Below are 21,591 nucleotides of genomic sequence, written 5' to 3'. Positions count from 1 at the left end.
ACATACAGGTGGTGATACGAATCATGAGATCAGACTTGATAATATTACACTACCCTGATATACCTATAGTGCTGCTGAATACTTGAATCTGATTAGTCAGAAGACCTGGATGTATTTATTCTGTCAGTGTAATGTAGCTGTAATTCAAACCACAGGTTTACATTTTAATACTTAGGTCCTGCTACGGTGTTGTTTTAATAGTCCGTTACGGTTACCCTACAGTTCTGCACACCTGCTCCTTATGTTCTCTGATTATTTCTCCTATATGTACCTGTTTTCTTGTGCATGTTTTTGCTTTTGTCTCCCAGGTTTGGTTCCTGGTCTTTAGTTTTATGTTTTTGATTTTTTGTAATGTCTCTGCAATTCTGTTGTTTTAATTAAATTTCCCTGTTAGTGTTACTATCCTCGTGTTTGGGCTGGACTTGGTTTCCGTGGAGGCACCTGTTCACTGACAAATTTCGAGGACTTGCGTCTTAACAAAAAAAATTTGCTTCTAAGTCTCCAGCAAGGGGCTATAAATAGAAAGCACTTACACTGGAGACTCCTTCTGTGTTCCACAGCTGTTACTATGAAAACCATAACAAATTAGAATAAGTGCAGGGATATATATGTATATTCGTTTTCATAGTTTCATAATATATTTCATAAAATATTCGTTCATATTTTTGTAACATTTGTGGAAGGAGTCTCCAGTGTCAGCATCAGGAATTTACACTTTTTTACTGAGGGATGGTGAAGGACTTTAAAGGTAACCAGAAATGGATAAAATGTCTGACTTTTTTTTAAAGTCTTAAGTAAATAAATAAATACTTATAGAATTGTTGCCATTTGTGATGGGATGTGGTGTGAAAGAAAGAATGTGCTGTTATGATAAAATGACACACACACACAGACATATTTTCTTTATTTTCCATTAAGGATTTTTAGGTTTGAATTAAAATTTAGAAAGCTGACATTTGCAACGATTTCAACAAATTAATGTTTATAAACTTTGTACTGATGATTTCATGTCGCAGAAATGAACCCAAAATCAAGAAATATTCTGAGCTTGCGCTCTTGCGAAATTACCACAGATTGTTGTCAAGTTTGTTCCAAGACACCCAGATTCATGTGTGCGAAGTTATTACGTATGTGTCTTCACTTTTAAGAAGTTTAAAAGAAGAATTCTGTGATTGCAATTTCATAGATTCAAGTCATTTTCCCCACAAAAAAAAGTACAGAATACTCGATAAGTTGCCAAGTCGGAAAATAATCCTCAAAATCGAGCATTTTTATCCTCAACTATTACAAAAATAATCATGGAGGGATTGAACGTCTGATCTACATCATATCTATGTGCGAATAAAAAATTCACTGATAATACACTAGACCTCACTTGAGTCATCAGTGATGGTAGTTTACTTCTTCTGTTTTCCCTTAGCGTTAATTGCAACGTGACAGAAATCAAAGAATTTGCTTTGAGGAATGTGATGACTGTGGGATATTATACAAAAAAGCAGCTAGACAACATCCTCCAACCAGCAGCTGCTGTTAGATATGATAACTGTAAGCTAGGGATTCATCATTAGGCTTTGGCTCATATTGTAAGGCTGCAAATCCTGGAACACACTCCAGTGACTAACAGTCGCCCCCACAGAGGCCACTTTTCTCAAGCTGTTCAGTAAATCTGCTGATTTTGAGCTCGGTTGGAAAAGAGCAAAGCACAATATGTAGCTGAAGAGATCTGTTTACTTCCAATACTCTGATTATACTCATTAGATCTGTTGCTGATGCCGGAGTTCTGTTGAGAAAGCTGACTTATAATGGATAGATTATGTACCAGACGCCAGAAAATGGAGTTTGCTCATGTTTTGTTGTGTCCATGTTGATCATTGAACGTCTTCCTCGTGTCTCACTCCACAGTGGTGTTAAAATGAAGCTCATATGAAAGTAGACACTCTGGACTTTAAGAATTTGTAGTGCTTCATCAGTGTTTCTGTTTTTCACTTGCTTACTAGGAGCAATATATTCGTAGAAAAGTTCCAAAAAACAAAAATGATAGAAATGTTTGTATTGTCAAATTAAATGGTGATACCAAACTCAATTCTGCTCTCTGAGATGCTCCAAGTGCTCAAATTTTGTCTTCAACCACTGAAATTCTGTGTACGGCTTGCGAGCAGAAAATAATACATTTCCACATCCATGGTTAAAAAATACTCAATAATACGTTATCTTGCCAATTCTGTCAATTAATGATGGCACAGAAATTAAGACTTGCAGTGAATTGATGTTCAGCCTGTAGTGTTATTTTAGTTTGTCTTCATTGCAGTTATTCATGCATTGCATGTTAAGAGCAGAAGTATAGGTGTGATTAATTGCTTTCAGCTCGTGTGAAGTGTGTGTGTGCGTGTGTGTGAGGTTGTTGAGTCTCCTTCAGCTCTGTCCCTAATACAGAAGTAAAGTAGTAAGTAGAAACAGTTGCCATGGCGAATGCAATTAATAGGTACATTCTTAGAGTCTTAGAGCCTCTCGGTTTTCTTTAAAGAATGTTGCATCATCTCTCACAATGTCTGTCTCTCTCTCTCTCTCTCTCTCTCTCTCTCTCTCTCTTTCTCTGAGAATAAAAGCTTATCATTAAGGCAGTATCAGTAAAGTCCAGCTGCCAGTAAAATGGTGGAAGGAGGAGGCTGCACTCGAAGCTGCTAAAGCATCGCCATGGAAACTACATGCCAGGACCCAGAGGAAGTGTGGTGTCTGTGTCAAGAAAACACTCCTACAGACTGATGTCTAAACTGAGCGACTCAGTAGGAGGAGCCTCATCCCTTTAGGACTCCATCACTTTTACTGTTACATGTAACACAATCTAACTGTACTGTTACTGTTACTACATTTAACACACACTGTAACACAATCTGTACTTTTACTGTTACTACATGTAACACACTGTACTTTTTGCTGTTACTACATGTAACACACATTGTACTACATGTAACACACACTGTACTTTTACAGTTACTACATGTAACACACACTGTACTTTTACAGTTACTACATGTAACACACATTGTAACACACACTGTACTTTTACTGTTACTATGTGTAACACACATTGTAACACACTGTACTTTTACTGTTACTACATGTAACACACATTGTACTACATGTAACACACACTGTACTTTTACAGTTACTACATATAACACACTGTACTTTTACAGTTACTACATGTAACACACATTGTAACACACACTGTACTTTTACTGTTACTACATGTAACACACACTGTACTGTTACTGTTACTACATGTAACACTTATTGTAACACACACTGTACTTTTACTGTTACTACATGTAACACACACTGTACTTTTGCTGTTACTACATGTAACACACACTGTAATTTTACTGTTACTACATGTAACACACACTGTAATTTTACTGTTACTACATGTAACACACACTGTAATTTTACTGTTACTACATGTAACACACACTGTACTTTTGCTGTTACTACATGTAACACACACTGTACTTTTACTGTTACAACATGTAACACACACTGTACTGTTACTGTTACTACATGTAACACTTATTGTAACACACACTGTACTTTTACTGTTACTACATGTAACACACACTGTACTTTTGCTGTTACTACATGTAACACACACTGTACTTTTGCTGTTACTACATGTAACACACAATGTAATTTTACTGTTACTACATGTAACACACACTGTACTTTTGCTGTTACTACATGTAACACACACTGTAATTTTACTGTTACTACATTAGTGTTAATTTCGTAAGACGAGACGAGACGAAATATGTTCGTCAACAACCTTTTTTTTCATGACTAAGACGAGACGATGACAAGACTGCACCACTGTCCAAAAACGCTGACTAAGACTAAATTAACATGCATTATTGTTGACAAAAAAAGACGAGACGAAAATGTTTTGTATAAAATAAAAACTAAGATAAAATCTCTCTTCATTTTTGTCTACAATTGTCTCTGCTTTTTCATCAGCTGTTACGCCTTAAATTATTCACAACGAGTTTGCGGCTTCGCGCTGTTGCTCAAGTTACAGGTCCCGCTTGATCCCCCAAGTTACAGGTCCCCCACAGATCCGAAGCGGATCCAGCTTATTATATTGCTACCTACCAAATAAACCGATAATTTCACTCAAAATGATGATTTAAAAAGAAGTTTATTGATTTAAAAACAATTGTATTGTTTCGCTAAAGAAAATAGTGCGCTCCGTCTCTACGGTTAGAATCCTGTGTGTCCATGGCAACGCTCTGTTTTTCATGGCAACGGTGTGTTATAGTTCGCAGCGGTCTGTTATCAAGAAATAAAATAGTGTGTGTGTAGAAAGAATATTCGTCCATAAAATAAATAAATAAATAAAACTAAATAAATAAAAACTCCTGAGCGCAAGTCCACCCCTGGTCTAGGCTTTTTGTGTTAAATTATATTTCCTGTCGCTGCGCAGGATCTTTTATTGTACATGACAGCTTATGTCCCGATGACCGGTCTTTGCATTACGATTAAAAGCAGTATCAATAAAGTAAAAAATGCGATGTGCAGTCAAGTTCGATTGTATGCACTGTTTAAACGAGTGTTCTCAACTTCTCACTGATACTTTTGTGATTCGCGGAGTTTTGACAAGTTTTATAGCCTTGATATTGTTTCTTATTCAAAAGTGGTGACAGAAAAAACTCAGCACCCCCAACCTGAAACCTCTTCCCACGCCCCCGTCACAATCACATCATAATCAAAATGAATAATTAGGCTTAAAAGCAAATGTATATGTAAGGGAATCAAGTTTAACAATTACATGTAATATTGCTCCAAATATCATCAATAATAGTGTGTGCAATATACACACACAAACACACACACATACACATACACATATATATACACACCTACAGTTTTGATCTTAGGCTTTTCATTAAGTTATTTATTTCCACTATAACACTTGTGTTCCTGATATTATTGCATTTAATGAGGCCTCGTTGTATTTATTCTTACAATAGAATTACAATTTTGTGACTAAAACTAGACTAAAATTAAAAGACTTTTAGTCGACTAAAACTTGACTATGATACCTTGAGTTTTCTTTTGACTAAAACTAGACTAAAATGACGAGACTTTTAGTCGACTAAAACTAAGACTAACAAAAAAGATATGTGAATGACTAAATATGACTAAAACTAACAAGGACATTTGGCACAAGACTAAGACTAAATTAAAAATAGGTGACGAAATTAACACTATACTACATGTAACACACACTGTACTTTTGCTGTTACTACATGTAACACACACTGTAATTTTACCGTTACTACAGTACGTGTAACACACACTGTACTGTTACAGCTACTACATGTAACACTTATTGTAACACACACTGTACTGTTACTGTTACTACATGTAACACACTGTACTTTTACTGTTACTACATGTAACACACACTGTAACACACAATGTACTTGTGTAACACACATCATTTTTTTATTTAGTTTCTTAAACTTAGTTTATTTTTATATGCACAGCCAAAGAGGGGAATCCTGCAAAGTTGTCTACTCTATCTAACACTTATCTGACACATAAAACTTGAATCAGAATCAAAAAGTTGTAACTTTAGGTTTTCTGACATCTTCAGGACAAATGAGTTCATCACAACACTTCGGTGCTTCCTTACTTCTCCTCTTTACTTTGTGTCTCAAAATGTAAAAGTTTAAGATTTATCATACGCTATGAATGTGTGTCATGACTGAACAGAAATTTGGAAATAGCAGAAGAGTCTGTGGGAGTCTCTGGGAAAGTTCCACAGTGGAAATACTCATCATCATTCCGATATGTTTTTGCCAAACTTCATGCAGCAGCTGTACAAATATCATTCTGCTACAGACAGTGTGTTAAAGGGACACACCTACACCGCTGGGAGACTGGGTGCATTTTTCAGATGGGAGTGATCCAAGTGTCAGAAACTTAACACACTCAAACTGTATGCATTTCTTTTACCAGAGTGAATCGATTGGAAAACTTTTTTTTCTATCATGATGAACATATGAAGAAAAATCAGTCATAAAGTTAGTCATATATATACAAATGTTGGGCATCAACGTTATGTAGAACAGAAGGCAGAGTGTGAAAACTTTTGAATTGAAAGTGTACTCATTAATTTTCATTAGGATTATTCTTACATACACTTTTTAATTGTATCATGAAATATTTCGTTTCTACAAAATGTGTTTTCTGTGAAATAAAGAAATGAGAAAGAAAGAACAGATAGAGGGAGAGAAATAGAGAGAGAGAGGCGAGTAACTTGTAGTTCAATTCGTCTCTCTGGGTTTAATTGATTTTATCATTTAAATGATCTGAATGTTCTAATTCACACTTTGTTTTGTTTCGTTTGACTCACTGTACTTATGATTAAGCGTATATTTACGTTATCACCTGTATTTAGGAACAAATTTAACTTTTTCCATTTTAAGTTTTCTAACTTTTACAATTTTGCAGAGATACTGCAACATTACACATAACTCTAAATGGATAAAAAGTATAAAGTTTCATTCCTTGGCATAGACAAAACACTTGTTGATTTGGATGACTGGATGACTATTTTCCTATAACAGCACTCCTTCAGGTGTTATTCCTTATTTATGATATTGCATTATGATACAGTCATACAGTCACAGAATAGAGAATAGTACAGAATCATGTGAAAACAATCACACCTCAGTACTGTTTATATTTAAATTTCTGTCTTAATAGTTCTCAGAAGTCTGATTTACTATTGGCTCATTATCAGATTTGACAGATGTGAAAGTATAAAACCCTTCTGAAAGTTCTCGAGCTCAGACCACAGCAGGAAACCATATCACCCTCAGCCATATACCACTTCCTGTTTCACCCTGCCACAGACGCTGAGGCGTTGTTCTCGTTTCTTCGCGTTTCGTCTCGTCTCGTCTCGCTGCTTCGCTTCAGTTCAACAAAGAATTACAATAAAAACTGAATAACAATTGTTGTATGAATTGGTGCTGCAGTATATTAAATGATACAATTTATATCACATAATCCTTTAGCTTTTTTGGCTCATGCACCAACACACACCTTCTCTTTTATCTTATCCAAGATTAGTGTCAAATCTACAGTAAGTGTTAAATTTATAATAAAAATAGATTTATTCCTAATGAACAAGCCTGAGGTGACAGTGGTGACTGTGGTGACTGTGGTGGAAGAGGAAGAAACTTTGTTAGGAACCAGACTCAAAAGTGAACCTCATACTCATTTGGGTGACATTGGAGGGTGTGATTATAAACTGTTATAAACACCAGAGAGTGTTATTATGAATAATGTCCTTTCTATAGTCCAACAATTGTGTATTGATGACGAGGTTGTTGTCCTCAGAGACCACATGGAGTTGGCATCTTCTCTTTGAATACCTGAAATCTTCATGAAGCAAACTCCAACTGGAGTTGGTGCATCTCTTGGTGCCTCAGGATCCTCAAAGCTTTGGCCTCTTCTCACTGAAAGGCCGAAATCTTCATGAAGCAAGAAGTGCATAAAACTATTTATTTTTCTATACAGAAATATATCATTTCCGGTTATACAGAATATTATGTAAATGAGACTCAAAAGGGAACCTTGCGTTCATCTGGGTGTGATCATAAATCATTTCTCTTCTATATGTGTGTACTACATGGACATCAGTGCAATTGTGGAACCAGGAAATAAATTTTCATTTAAGCTTGATAAACATTCTTTACTTTGTATTAATCACATACCAAGTTAAATAAAGTAAACAACTTGCAGTGAAATGAAAACACGTCTTACTCATATTTACACTGTGAAATAAATTACACTAAATTACAACTGAGTGAGTTTTAACTGAGTGAGACATCCACCTATCTATCTATCTATCTATCTATCTATCTATCTGTCTGTCTATTATTATTATTATTATTATTAGTATTATTATTATTATTATTATTGCTATTAATATTATTATTGTAGTTATTAACATTACTTATTAATATTATTATTATTATTATTATTATTATTATTATTATTATTATTATTATTATTATTTCAGAACTGCTTCTTTAAAAAAAATCCTGCTCCTTGTGGCGCGTGAGCTTCTGCGTGACTCCGCTGGGCGCGCGCGAGTCCAGAGAGAAAAGGAATACATCATCGGCGAACGGGCGCGTGTCCGAGAGCTTGTATTGTAATACGGGAGCGTGCACAGCGGGAGAGAGAGAGAGAGAGAGAGAGAGAGAGAGAGAGAGAACGCGGAAACGGGAGAAAGAGGAGGAGATACCAGAGAGGGAGAGAGAGAGAGAGAGAGAGAGAGAGAGAGAGAGAGAGGCGCGCGTCACCCGGAGACCGCCCGTGCTCCGATAGCGCGTTTTTAACCCTGAGATTTTGTGCGCGATTTTTCTCTGGATTTAATCTGATTCGTGAAAATAAATCAGGATTGAGTTTTTGTAGTAGAGGAAGAAGAACAAGAAGAGGAAGATGTCGGGGAACCGAGAGGAGGAGCGGCGCAAACTGGCCGACATCATTAACCACTGGAACGCGAACCGGCTCGACCTGTTCGAGATCAGTCAACCTACCGAGGTGAGGGACTCAAACACCGGGGAGGGAGTCAGCCAGGCCTCGGTGTGGCCTACACACATACACACACATTATATCACACACACACACACTACACACACTATACACTGCACACACACACACTACATACACTATACACTACACACACACACACACACATTATATATACACACACACATTACACTCACTCACACACACATTACACAACGCCTGTTTAATTCTGAACCCGTTCGGATTGAGTTGTTTATTTATTTATTTGTTCAATTCTCTCTTTATTTGTTTGTCCGTGATGTCCCTTTAAACACAACATTAACTCTATCTCCACACGTGTAACCTGTAAAACCATTATAAATGCTACAGACCAGTATAAAATCTATACCAGCTGTAACGTGTGTGTGTTTGTGTTTATATGTTTATAGCTAGATCCCTTCCCCATGTTAGCTAACAGATGTCACATAAAGGTTACACAAGCTAACTAACACGGCTAGGTTTCATGTGTAGTCCATTGTGTTGTCTGTCTTTTATTATTATGATGATGATGTTTGTGTTTTTAAAGAAGCTAATCATCAATGAGACGCTAGCTTGTGACTCACACACACCGGTGATGTTAGCTAACCTGCACAGCTAAGGAGCTCGCTAGCTAACTTAGCTGAACAGGCTAATAATAATACTAAGAATAATGTTGTTGCTGTACAAACCGTGATTTAATTGTAACAGCATTAATCAGCTAAAAACACGTATATCAGGTTATAGTTTATGGTGATACTGTGCCTAAGAAGCTATAGTGGCTTCACTAATCCCAGTGACGTCATGAGGAGCTTGTGTGTGTGTGTCTCATGGTCTCTCTCTGTTCATATATATGTCTCTGTCTCTGCTTGAGTGTTGTGTTTGTCTCTGCTTGTGATTCTTTGTGTAAGTCTCAATCTGTGACTGTCTCTGTGACTGTCATAGAATCAGAATCAGAAAGAGCTTTATTGCCAGGCATGTTTTCACATGCGAGGAATTTGTTTTAGTGACAGAAAAACACACACTCTCTGTGTCTCTTTGACTGTCTCTCTCTGTGACTCTGTCTCTCACTGTGTCTCTGTGACTGGGTCTCTGTGACTCTGTCTGTGACTGGGTCTCTGTGACTCTGTCTCTGTGACTGGGTCTCTGTGACTGGGTCTCTGTGACTCTGTCTGTGACTGGGTCTCTGTGACTCTGTCTGTGTCTCTATTTCTCTCTGTCTGTGTCTTTGTCTGTGATCGTGCCTCTCTTACCATGTCTCTATTTCTCTCTAACTGTGCATCGCTGTGACTGTGTCTCTTTTGCTGTGACTGTGTGTGTCTCTGTGACTGTCTTTCTTTCACTGTGACCATGTCTCTTTGTGTCCTTCTTTCACTGTGACTGTGTCTCTCTCTCTCTGACTGTCTCTCTAAGACTGTTTCTCACTGCTTGTCTGTCTTCCTGTGTTTGTCGCTCTGTGCCTGTGTTTGTCTCTTTGTGACTGCTTGTCTCTCTCTCTGTGACAGAGTGTGTGAGGTAGTCGTAGAGACTCCTTATTACACACCCACATAGTCACAGAGATGCGTGCGCACACACACACTGTCTTTAACTGTGTGTATCTGTGACTGTGTCTGTGTCTTTGTTACTGTGTGTCTCAGTGATGGCTTGGCTCCGTGTGTGTGTGTGTCTGTCTGTCTGTCCCTGTGACAGGTGACTGATTCTCTCAGAGATGACTTGCTTCTCTGTGGCTGTTGAATGGATGTGATGATTTGTGTGTACTGGTGATTATTAACCAGAGAGCTAGTTAAGCATCTAACACTGACTTGTTTCTGGTCAAAGAAGTCATTTGATGTTAGAGGAAATGTTTTGGTCAAAATTTGGATGCAGCTCTTAATCTGTATTACAGCCGCTTAACAGACACGGAAATCCCTAGCTGATCAAATGTCATGAATGTTGATTTTCGAGCTGAGCGTCGTCAGAGGTGTCTGTGTGATATTTTGCTATTTGATGCGGATTAGTTTCACTTTCTGCAGCTCACACACCTGCAGCTACAGAGAGACTTGTTGATATTAGCACCAACTGATGATCTGGGACTGTTTAAATGATCCAGGCGTGAGATGGGAATGTACTCGTGATCACTGTGACAGAAGAGAGGGAGACAGACAGAGAGGGAGACAGACAGAGAGGGAGACAGACAGAATAAAAGCATTTTTAAACTGATAAAAATGATCATGTCTTTCTTAACCTACATGAAAAAGTTTTAACCATCTGTGAAATGCTGTTCCTGCTGTTCTGAGAATAAGGCTGGAGCCTGACGTGGTCTGAATCCCAACACAACCTCTTAGTTCACAAAACTCTCATCAACATTACGTCTCTTAGATCTGACACAGCTGGATCTGACATAATCACATCTGTACTGCCGTAAACGTTGGCCCATACCGCCGAATTTATCAGGAATTAAACCGTACGTTTTTAAAGAGAGAGAAACCTGTGTGTGATGGTAAGTCTGGTCGTGTACAAACCCAGATGTTCTCTGTTCATGTTCTCTAAGAGCATAGCTGCAAATCACGGTTTCATATAAACACGCTCCGTCTAATAGTTTATCATTTCCGTGGTAACGGCTCCTTGTCGAAGGATTACAAATTCGTCTTATGTTTTCTGTGAAGGAATCTTTGTTTTGTGACGTTCACGGAAGCTGTTTCCACCGTCATCCAAAGTAGAACAACTTCCAGCGTTGTTCTGCCGATGGACTTTAAGTAAAAAAGCGTAGCTGTCGGAGTTTGTACCGGTTGTGTGTCGTGTGAAAGTCCGTCAGCGATCGCGTCTCCACCCCGTTTGGAGCGCTCCAGCTCGATTGTTCTGCTCCTCCAATCTCGCTGATGAAGCATCCGTTTTGGCCGTGGCCGTGTTTCCACTACAGGGCTGGAGGAAGTGAGATTTGGGGAAACAGTCATTTGGGAAACAGCTTCATAGGTGTGGTTTGGGAAGAGGGCAGGAGGAGGTGGGAAGAATCCTCTAGAATACTCTATACATTATTTATTTCAGAACGTAAACAGGTTTTGATTTGAATGTCAACAGGGAGGAACTTTTTTTCATATATATATTTTTTTATGGTGAACGATGTGCCACATACTCGAGTCCATGCTCTGGATGTCCTGTGTGTCGTTTATAATCTTGTGCACAAACACTTAAGCGTATTTTTTTTAGCGATGTCGTCGTTCTGTGTTTTCTCACCCATCATCAAACAGGAAGTACCGTGACGTCCAATCACGTTGCTCGACAGGCGTCAGTAAGAAATCATAACTTCTACACTTCACACACGATGAGGATCAGGATTTATGTTGGTGAACAAAGTGACCAAATAAAAAGACTAAATAAAAAAATTTCGAATTAAGTTGTTTTTGTTGTTGTTGTTTTTTTTTTGAGGGGGGGGGGGGGAGGGGGGATCTGTGTGTGTGTGTGACTTGTGTCTGTGTTGTGTGTGTGTTTGAGTGATGTACTATGTATGCACCTCCCAGGCAAACCTTTTCTATGGAGATGGTTTTCCGCTTCCTCTCCACTTCCTCGGTCCTGAAGCTCCTGCACTGTAATTACATCAGACACAAAATGGATGAGTTTCTCCTCAGCACCTGACAGCAGAAACACGAGCAGCGATTTGCACTGAGTGAGGAGAGGCACGGTGCAGGATTAATCCTCTCGTTTCCTTAGGATCAGTCCTCCTTTCTGAGTTTTCTGTTGACTGTGCAGCCGCACTTCCTGCTTCGGTTTGTGTGTGTGTTCAACCTGCTGCTGTGTTTATTTGATTCTTTTTTTTAATTCCCCTGGGGCCGTGTTGAACCATAACAAATCTGCTGGTGTGGCATTAAGGGTTGGGCTCACACACTAGGGCTGGGCGATAAAAAGATAACGATATGTATCGCGATAGACACGTGATCGATAGCGATAGAAAATGTGCTCGATAAAACGTTCAATATTTTTTATTTTTCGTCGGAAGAAAACAGAGGTAGCGAAGCAAGTTTGGTTGCATTAACAAAGGCACCCTCTCTGGTAACCTAGCAACGTAGGGAGTGACACTCTAACAGCCAATAATGTAACAGTATCAAGTTTGGTTGCGCCATATCGTTGTCTCGTGCTGGTGCTGTATTCCTCTTCAGTAACAGGCGACTGATGAGCAGAAAATGAGTCGCAGGGAGCGAGGAAATTGTAAATAAAAGAGGAAAAATGTGAGTGCGCCAGTATGGCAGTTTTTTGGATATTATAACTAGGGCTGAAACGATTCCTCAAGTAACTCGATTACAAAAATTATACAAGGCAAATTCCTCTGCCTCGAAGCCATTGTTAATTCATTTTAAAGCTCACGTCACGTTCTTGTGCAATTATTTTATGCGTGTGTGTATGCGTGTGTGTGTGTGAGACAACACGCTTACCTAAAAGCGGAAGAAGACGAGAGGAGTTAGCGGTCTTTTGATTAAAGCGCACGGGCGCGTGCGGGCTGCAAAGCGCAGGGCAAGCCTCAGTTCTGAGCATGTTGATATGTTTACCTTTCTTCAATGCCATCACATGCTCCTTTAAAGACTTTTAAAGCACACACACACGTTGAGAGAGAGAGAGACTTTTATATTCTGATATATATATATTATATAATGTGTGTGTAATGTGCTTAAAGCACTCATTGTGAAACCATGCATGGCCTGCATAGGTCCAAGTTCCTGTCCATATTTTTTGCCTCTTAAATACCACAAAGCATTCCAAATTAGACAGTAAAGGTTTATGTTATGCCTGAACTGTAGGTTTAGAATCTTTTAGTTCTGAAAGTTAAGTTGCATGACTTAAAGGCAGTATTTGTGTATTATTATTACTATTTATTTTAATGCATGACTTAGTTTTGATACTAAAAAAAGTAATTTGAAATAAGTAATTTGAAAGTACTTTATATTTTTGTTTTTGCATCTCAGAAAAGGGTTCATTTAAAACCCAGAATGTTTTACACTTAAATGTACTTAATTCTTCTCAGTCAACTTTGTCATTGTTCACAGTACAAATACAGACAGAGAAACAATGGGTAATATCTAAATGTTTATTTGATAGAAAATATTGTTGTATGCATTGCATACAAAAAAAAGGAAACCAATTAGTTGCTCATTTTAAGAGGCCCGTCTTATTTTCTCTTGTATATTTAATATCGCTCTTTACTTAAGCAAAAATACATTTTATCAGATTACTCGATTAATCGATGAAATTTTTGGTAGAATACTCGAGTACTAAAATATTCGATAGCTGCAGCCCTAATTATAAGTCTATGAAAATATACTTGAATAGTTCAACTTCAAGTATGATTAGAGTAAGAATAACTTGAGTTACTTTTTCATATTTCTGCAGGTTTTATATTTCAAACAGTGTTACTGTACTGTAATTGGGTTTGTTTTTTATATTACAGATGTATCTCAGTCTACCTCAGTTTTATTTATGTTTAAAAAACACTGCACATATTTTAACACGCTTTATTCACCACAAGGTGAACAGCTAGTGAACTTCCTAGCACTAAACTTGCACTAAATTCTCAGGTTTCTCTATGTTTACATTTAACACTTTGCACTATTTTATTACACTTTATTAAGCATTTCTTACATTTTCTTTCATTTTGCACCTTAAATGTTAAGAGATAATTGTTAAGTGTTCATTGTGACTTTAGACTTATGTTTACATTTTATTTGAGTTTTCCTGGTTGTTGACATTTCTGTCTTAATAACTGAGGGGATTATGATCAGAGGAAGGTTTAGTTTAAAATAAAAATGTTTAAATGTAATATATTTTTCTCCTGGTCCTTATTTTAAATGGGTCATAAAAATGTTCAATAATTATCTATATCGACCGATATGAAACACTGATATCATGATACGGTTTTCGGCCATGTCACCCAGCCATAGCACACACGCACGCTTGCACACACGCACCCCTGTGTTTTACTCCCTTGCAAGCGCATGCTTTGTTTTTGTGTTGGTTGTGTGGGCGCGGGTGGGTGTGGCCTAATCTCTGACACGTGATCACTTTGACAGGTTTCCAGAGATTGATTTCTCTTGATTAAAAGCTGAGTCATTGGTCAGGTGTGTTAACCAAGTGGAGAATCTCGAGGACTGGACTGGACCGTATCTCTGTGTAAAGTGTGTTTATAGCTGAATATGAATCTGTTCCTGTTATACTACAGCACAGAGAATCAGTTCTCAATGCTGATTGGTCAGAGTTTTGATTTACTTGTCACTCTATAGCTTTGTCCTACCATTAATTTTTTCTCTCTCTCACTCACTCACTCACCTTCTACCACTTATCCGAACTACCTCGGGTCACAGGGAGCCTGTGCCTATCTCAGGCGCCATCGGGCATCAAGGCAGGATACACCCTGGACGGAGTGCCAACCCATCACAGGGCGCGCACACACACACTCTCATTCACTCACACACTACGGACAATTTTCCAGAGATGCCAATCAACCTACCATGCATGTCTTTGGACCGGGGGAGGAAACCGGAGTACCCGGAGGAAACCCCCGAGGCACGGGGAGAACATGCAAACTCCACACACACAAGGTGGAGGCGGGAATCGAACCCCCAACCCTGGAGGTGTGAGGTGAACGTGCTAACTACTAAGCCACCGTGCCCCCTACTAATTTTTCAGCTAAATTATTAATTTTCCCTCTTGTTGTTGTTGTTGTTGTTGTTTTTCTGAGGAACACAACCCTTATCCAGCCCTTACACTGTGGAGCAAAGGCTTGTACACAAGAACCTGTAGCCTGATAACAATTGGAGGCTTTTAGTCATTTGTTTTTTGTTGTGGGCCTCTCTCTTTCTTTTTCTCGCTCGCTCGCTCGCTCTCTCTCTCTCTCTCGCTCGCTCGCTCTCTCGCTCTCTCTCACTCATTCTCCTTCAAGGAGCTTATTCAGGCAGTGAGCATGGAATGTGTACAAAATGTAGAGTTTTATTATCCACAAAGTGTGTGTGTGTGTGTGTGAGGTGTGCCCACCTTTTCCCTGGGGATACAGATACACCTACAGGTTAACTGGAACCTGACAGAGTTTATTTATATTTTTATATATTTATATATTGATTTATTATCCTAGCGCCGCTGGAGTTGCAGACGAGGAGAAAGCTTGCTCACACTTCCTTTACACAAGGCTTTACGCTTAAAGGTGCATCGTAAGACGTGTCTCTAGATCCAACAAACACGATTGAATATCGGTGAGAGGGAAAGCAGATTTCTTCACCAAGGAACGTGAACGATTTCAGTCAATAGAAAACAAGATGGCGGGACTGCAGTGTGTATAAAGTGGTCCAGTAATAACCTCTACAAACAGGAGGATGAAGGATACTTGACTTTTTTGGGAAGCTCCTCCCACTCAGAGCACCATCAAAATGTAGCGTGTTTACTTCGTGTTCACGATGTGGATATTTAAAAAAGACAAACAATGTTCTTTTAGGTTTTATTCAGAAAGTATAAACATTTTCTCTGGATGGAAAAACTGAATTGGTTTTTAGTGTTAATGCTGCTTGAGATTCAGATCATTAGATCTTAATGTTCTTGCACACTGTGTGTGTGTGTGTGTGTGTGAGAGAGAGATTTAGGGTGAGTGAATACACAGGAAAGGGAAGTTTGGAGTGAGGAACATGATTAGGTTAAAAAAACAGGTAGATGGTTAACTGTTAATTTTATGTTAGCTGAATTTAACGTAAAATTAAATACTGTGTTTATGTAAACGGTCTGATCTCACATCAGATTTCTGTTTTTTGTTTGTGTTGGCCAGAAGAGATGAAGTGTGTGTGTGTGTGTGTGTGTGTGTGTGTGTGTGTGTGTGTGTGTGTGTGTGTGTGTGTGTGTGTGTGGATAACACTGGAATGACACTCAGGGAAATGCCATGTGCTCTGATGGATGAAGTCAGGAAACTGAGTTATCTTTTTTCTTCTTGTATCACTGATGAAACGGGTGTGGCTTTGTAACCTGCTGTGTGTTTGAATAACGTGTGAGACTGTGGATGTGTGTGAGGATGTGTGTGTCTGTGTACATGTGTGTAGGTTTGTGTGTGCATGTTCGTGTAGGTTTGTGTGTGCATGTTTGTGTAGGTTTGTGTGTGTGTGCAGGTTTTTTGTTTGTATAAAGACTCACTCAGATAAAAGGACATGATTTTGAATCCAATTCCAGTGTATGATAAAATACCCCCCTTCACTCTCACTTTCTCTCTCCCCTGTCCCCCTCTTTTTCACACTCTTTCACACTCTCTTTACACTCTCTCTCTCTCTCTCTCTCTCTCTCTCTCTCTCACCCTAATCCCTGAACAGAAATCAACTTTATTCCAGCTTGACCTCTGACCCTTAAAAAGCTATGACACTGGAGACTCCTTCAGGGAAACCTCAAGACAAAACAAACAACTGTTACCATAGAAACCGTATCATAGAACGATCTTGATAACATAAACCTGTGATTTGTGATCTTCTGACCAATCAGAGTGAAGAGTTCTGCATATGTAAACGATCTGAGAACCTGATGTATGGGAGTAATGATATTATTTGGGATACGGTCACGTTGTGAAATCCTGTTTGCGCGTAGCCTTCTGTCCTAATCTCATATTCTTCTCTGCATTCTTGGCGTCTAGCTCATCGCCTGCAGAGAAGCAAAAAACAAAACAAAAAAAAGGAGCGCTCCAAGGGCCTCACCCCGGAGACACTAAACTCAGAACATGTGCGGCTTCATATTTTCACTCCCTTGCTGTCTGTGTGTCTGTGTGTGTCTGTGTGTGTGTCTGTGTGTCTGTGTGTGTGTGTGTGTCTGTGTGTGTGTGTCTGTGTGTGTGTGTGTGTGTGTCTGTGTGTGTGTGTCTGTGTGTGTGTCTGTGTGTGTGTGTGTCTGTGTGTGTGAACTCCTTCTTGTACCTTCCGTGTTTAACTTGAAAGTGTTACTTTCTGATCAGTGCAGCTGAGTTATTGTGCAACACTTACAGAAAGGTTTTGTTTATCTCAGTAACAGGTGTGTGTTTGATTTATTTATTCTGTTTCTCTTTTATGTCCAATGCCGGAGTTCTTGTATTCGATCTTAGAGCTGTTTTGTGAGATGGACAGTGTGTCTGTCAGTCTGTCTGAGTCTCTGCTTGTGTCTGTTTTTGTTTGTCTTTCTCGGTCTCTGTGCCTGTCTGTGTCCCTCTCTGTCTGTCTGTCTCTCTGTCTGTCTCTCTGTTTCTCTTTGTGTGTGTCTCGCTCTGTCTCTGTGTGTCTCTTTGTTTCTCTCTGTCTCTGTGTGTCTGTCTCTGTGTGTGTCTGTCTGTCTGTCTCTCTGCGTCTTTGTGTGTCTCTCGTGTGTCTCTCTCTGTGTCTCTCTGTCTGTGTGTCTCTCTCTGTCTGTGTGTCTCTCTCTGTCTGTGTGTCTCTCTCTGAGTCTCTGTCTGTGTGTGTCTCTGTCTCTCTGTCTGTGTGTCTCTCTCTCTCTCTGAGTCTCTCTGTCTGTGTGTCTCTCTCTCTCTGAGTCTCTCTGTCTGTGTGTGTGTGTCTCTGAGTGTCTGTGTGTGTGTCTCTGTCTCTCTGTCTGTGTGTCTCTCTCTGAATCTCTCTGTCTGTGTGTGTCTCTCTCTGCGTCTGCCTCTCTCTCTCTCTGTCTATTTTTCTCTGTGTATCTCTGTGTCAGTCATAAAACTCAGTTGTACAGTATTTCCAGTAGCTCGGACTCTCTTTTAAACTGTAAGAGAGACCTAGAATGTGCGCTGGTTACTGAACAGATTTTCCTTACATTGTTAGACTGTTTATCACACAGTGATATTACATCGTTGTGCATCTATAATTCCCTCCTGCCCCCGAGCAGCCGCACCCAGAGGATCCACGCTGCTCGTTCTGATCCGTCGAGCTCTTTCCCCTCAATCCATCAGGCGCTCTCGCATGTCTCACTCTGGCTGTGGTTGGTGGGTGGCTTTGGGCTTGGCACGGGTCTGAGGGAAACCCTGCTCTAAACATAAAATGCCTTCCACATGCGCCGAGCAGTTTGACTCCGGTGCTCAAGTGAGGCAGTGGATTTATTTATTTATTTGTTTTTTTTGGCACGGCCTCGAAAGGTCGACCGTTTTATATCCGTCGGTTAAAGACCGACCTCTTTCTGAGGGAACGTTGAGGAATTCACAGCCTTAGTGAACGTCTGAAAGCTTTGAAATGGATTTGTTTATTTGGGAAATTCATCCCGGATAAATAAAGGAACTTCACGCACCATATTGTGTAGATTTATAACAACATGACTCCGGGTTCACGTGTGAGGGATTTTCACAGCAGTTGATCTGGGTGTGAGATACTGAGGGTGAATCTGAGGGTGAAGGCGGTGACTTTCTTCATTTAATTATCAAACTCACACTATATGACTTTGTGTAACAGCTGGATGACATATAACATCTTTATGGCACAATACACTTTAATTATTTATTTTTCTTTATAATTATTTATATTTTATTTTAAAATACATAAATACAACATTTATTATTTATTTATTTTATGTATTATTCTTATTTTATTTTAATGTATATTCAATTTCAATCAAAAGTTTAGTTTTTTTTCGAATCGTTCTAAATATTTAGAATATATTTTTTTTCTTTTTACAAAAATATTAAAATTTTTACGTTTACATTACATTCAAGATAAAAAAAATTCTGTAAGGCCATCCTTAAAAATATTCTTGTTTGCCGTAACCTGACCGACCCTGTCAATTTAGGACCGACTCAATTTTTTATTTATTTTTTTTGCTTTAAGTCCGACCGAATTGCCGGTTGTAAATTTGCGTTAAGACCGACCTTTTTTTTTAACTCTTCAAACAAATAATACAAAAGCAATAAAATAATATTAACGGGTTTGGGCACCATAATACATCTAAAAAACATCATTACAACATCATTAATACAGCTCGACACCGCTTTAACTTGGCACGGAGTTCTGGAAAAACTGTGCCCAGCATCAAAATGAGGTTTGCAATGATGTGCCCGAAGGCACGGGTTGAAGACCCAGTCAGTGACGTCACGATGTGCTAATCTGTTTAAATTCATACTTGCGTAATCACCATCACCAAAATTGTACTTTTTTTTTTTTTTTTACATTGAAACTTGAAAAAAAGAAATATAGACCTACCTACCGACCCCTTTTTTTTTTTTTTTTTTTTTTTTTTTTTTTTTTAATACTGTTACTGCAAACCAAAATATCTTTAAGGACGACCTAAGTTTTGATTCAATATTTTAGCGTTTTTTTTATATACTGTGGTCATGATATTTTAAACATGTGACTGAATGTGTGTGTGTGTGACTGAGTGTGTGTGTGTACACATAATGTTGCTGTGGTTTTATAGAAACATGATGAGAAATTTCTTTTCCACACCCAGCAGCAGGACTGCAGATGTCTAAATCCCACAGCTCACACACTACAACCTGCCAGCTAATGGTGGTTAGGTTAGAGGGGATAAATGTTTAAAAACCTGATGATATCATCATCCCACCACATTCTGCTGCACTTGGAAACTATCTCTCTCTCTCTCTCTCTCGCTGTCCTCTCTCTTCTGCAGCATCTTTATTTACAGATTAGTGCAGGACAGAGTAGGACGTTATTTCTTTTTTTGAGTCAAAGGTGCCCTGGTTTGCCATCACCGCTTGAGCTGTTAGCGAAGGCTGAATGATGTCATTTGGGGAACAATTAGGGGCTTGTGTTGGAGCTGGGATCTGAGCCGTGCTCCTCTCGCTGCCACTCTCTGTGGGGTGGTGCAGAACCAACCAGTTAGGATGTGTCTTATTGTGGACCGTGTGTGTGTGTGTGTGTGTGTGTGTGTGTGTGTGTGTGTGTGTGTGAGCTCTAAACACACACACATGCACACTATTCTTCATCAGAGATTGTTACCTTTAGCTCTGCCACCACCTGCCATGCCCGATAAGCTCTCTGTGGCCTCTTTTCAATCACATTGTGATTTTACTGATCTGTATCAGGGAATGAGTCACATTTTCCAGGTTACTTTGCTTTTAGAACGAGTGCTGAGTTTCCTTGAGTGCACAGTTCACTTTCCAGTGCAGACGGACTCGCACCACTTCTTAGAGGGCGTCTTGGTATGGACGCCTCACCGTACACGTCCGCGTTCTCTCTGTTTCAGACTAAACTGTTGTGCGAACGCTTCCTCAAGTGGAAAGTCTCCAAACGACGTCATTCAGTAGGAGTTATGAGTCGACCTGATGTTTTCTTCAGCACGTCCATGTCAGAGGTCATAAATTTAACCACCCGTTCTGTGAAGGTGTGATGTTCTTCGTCAGGAGTCCATCATGAACATGCTGTATGTAGCGATTGTACGACTTGGGAGAGACAGGATGCGGTTCAGCTTGTGTATGACGTGTGTGTTTGAAATTTCTGTACTCTATCTATCTATCTATCTATCTATCTATCTATCTATCTATCTATCTATCTATCTATCTATCTAAGTATTACTGGGAAAAGTGTGTGTGTGTGTGGCCCTGTAATAATAATCAATAATAAATAATAATAATAAATAATAATCGATCGATCTCTATAGGGATACCTGTGCCATAATGCACTGATTTCTATCGCCACCATTAAACAGTCACTGTGATGTTACTAGTGATGTACGGATCACTGCATACGAACAGTAATAAAGCCACATCCTGCCACATCCTCAGGTGCCATTTTTCAGACATGCTGCGTCTTGTGTTCAGGTGCCTGACCTGCGTCATGCAGTTCAACAGCATGCAATAGAACCAGCAGGTCCGGCTGGAAAACACGCCAATACTAAAAGTGTGAGATTAAAGCCTTATATTTTACGCTTTACTCCTGCAGTTTCCTTCTCCTGCTTTGGCCTTGGGTGCAGATTCATGACTCAATCTACCTAAGGACGTGGCGTTCGACCGCTGGCAACTTCCAATAACAAAGCTGTCAGTGTTGCAGCTTCACCTAACCTTGCTTCTACGGTTTATCACCATCTGTGACGCGAAGGGATAAA

General features: G+C 39.2%; 1 protein-coding gene across 17 annotated transcripts in view; it reads left to right on the top strand.

Annotated features, from left to right (window-relative positions):
• The first annotated feature begins 8,326 nt into the window (after positions 1–8,326).
• Positions 8,327–21,591, top strand: part of afdna (afadin, adherens junction formation factor a) — a 100,436-nt gene continuing 87,171 nt past the window's right edge. For 9 of the 17 annotated variants that reach the window (XM_060866168.1, XM_060866160.1, XM_060866167.1 and 6 more), the window contains exon 1: positions 8,328–8,610. In XM_060866168.1, the coding sequence (XP_060722151.1) occupies positions 8,509–8,610 (102 nt within the window). In that variant the 5' untranslated portion in view covers positions 8,328–8,508. Of the gene's footprint in view, positions 8,611–21,591 lie in introns of all 17 variants that reach the window. The other 8 variants (XM_060866173.1, XM_060866163.1, XM_060866170.1 and 5 more) reach the window with 2 other exon arrangements.

This window comes from Tachysurus vachellii, chromosome 3 (assembly GCF_030014155.1).
Source record: "Tachysurus vachellii isolate PV-2020 chromosome 3, HZAU_Pvac_v1, whole genome shotgun sequence".
NCBI classification, from domain to species: Eukaryota; Metazoa; Chordata; class Actinopteri; order Siluriformes; family Bagridae; genus Tachysurus; species Tachysurus vachellii.
Note: the sequence above shows the minus strand (reverse complement) of the source record. Positions and strands in the feature narration are given on the sequence as shown.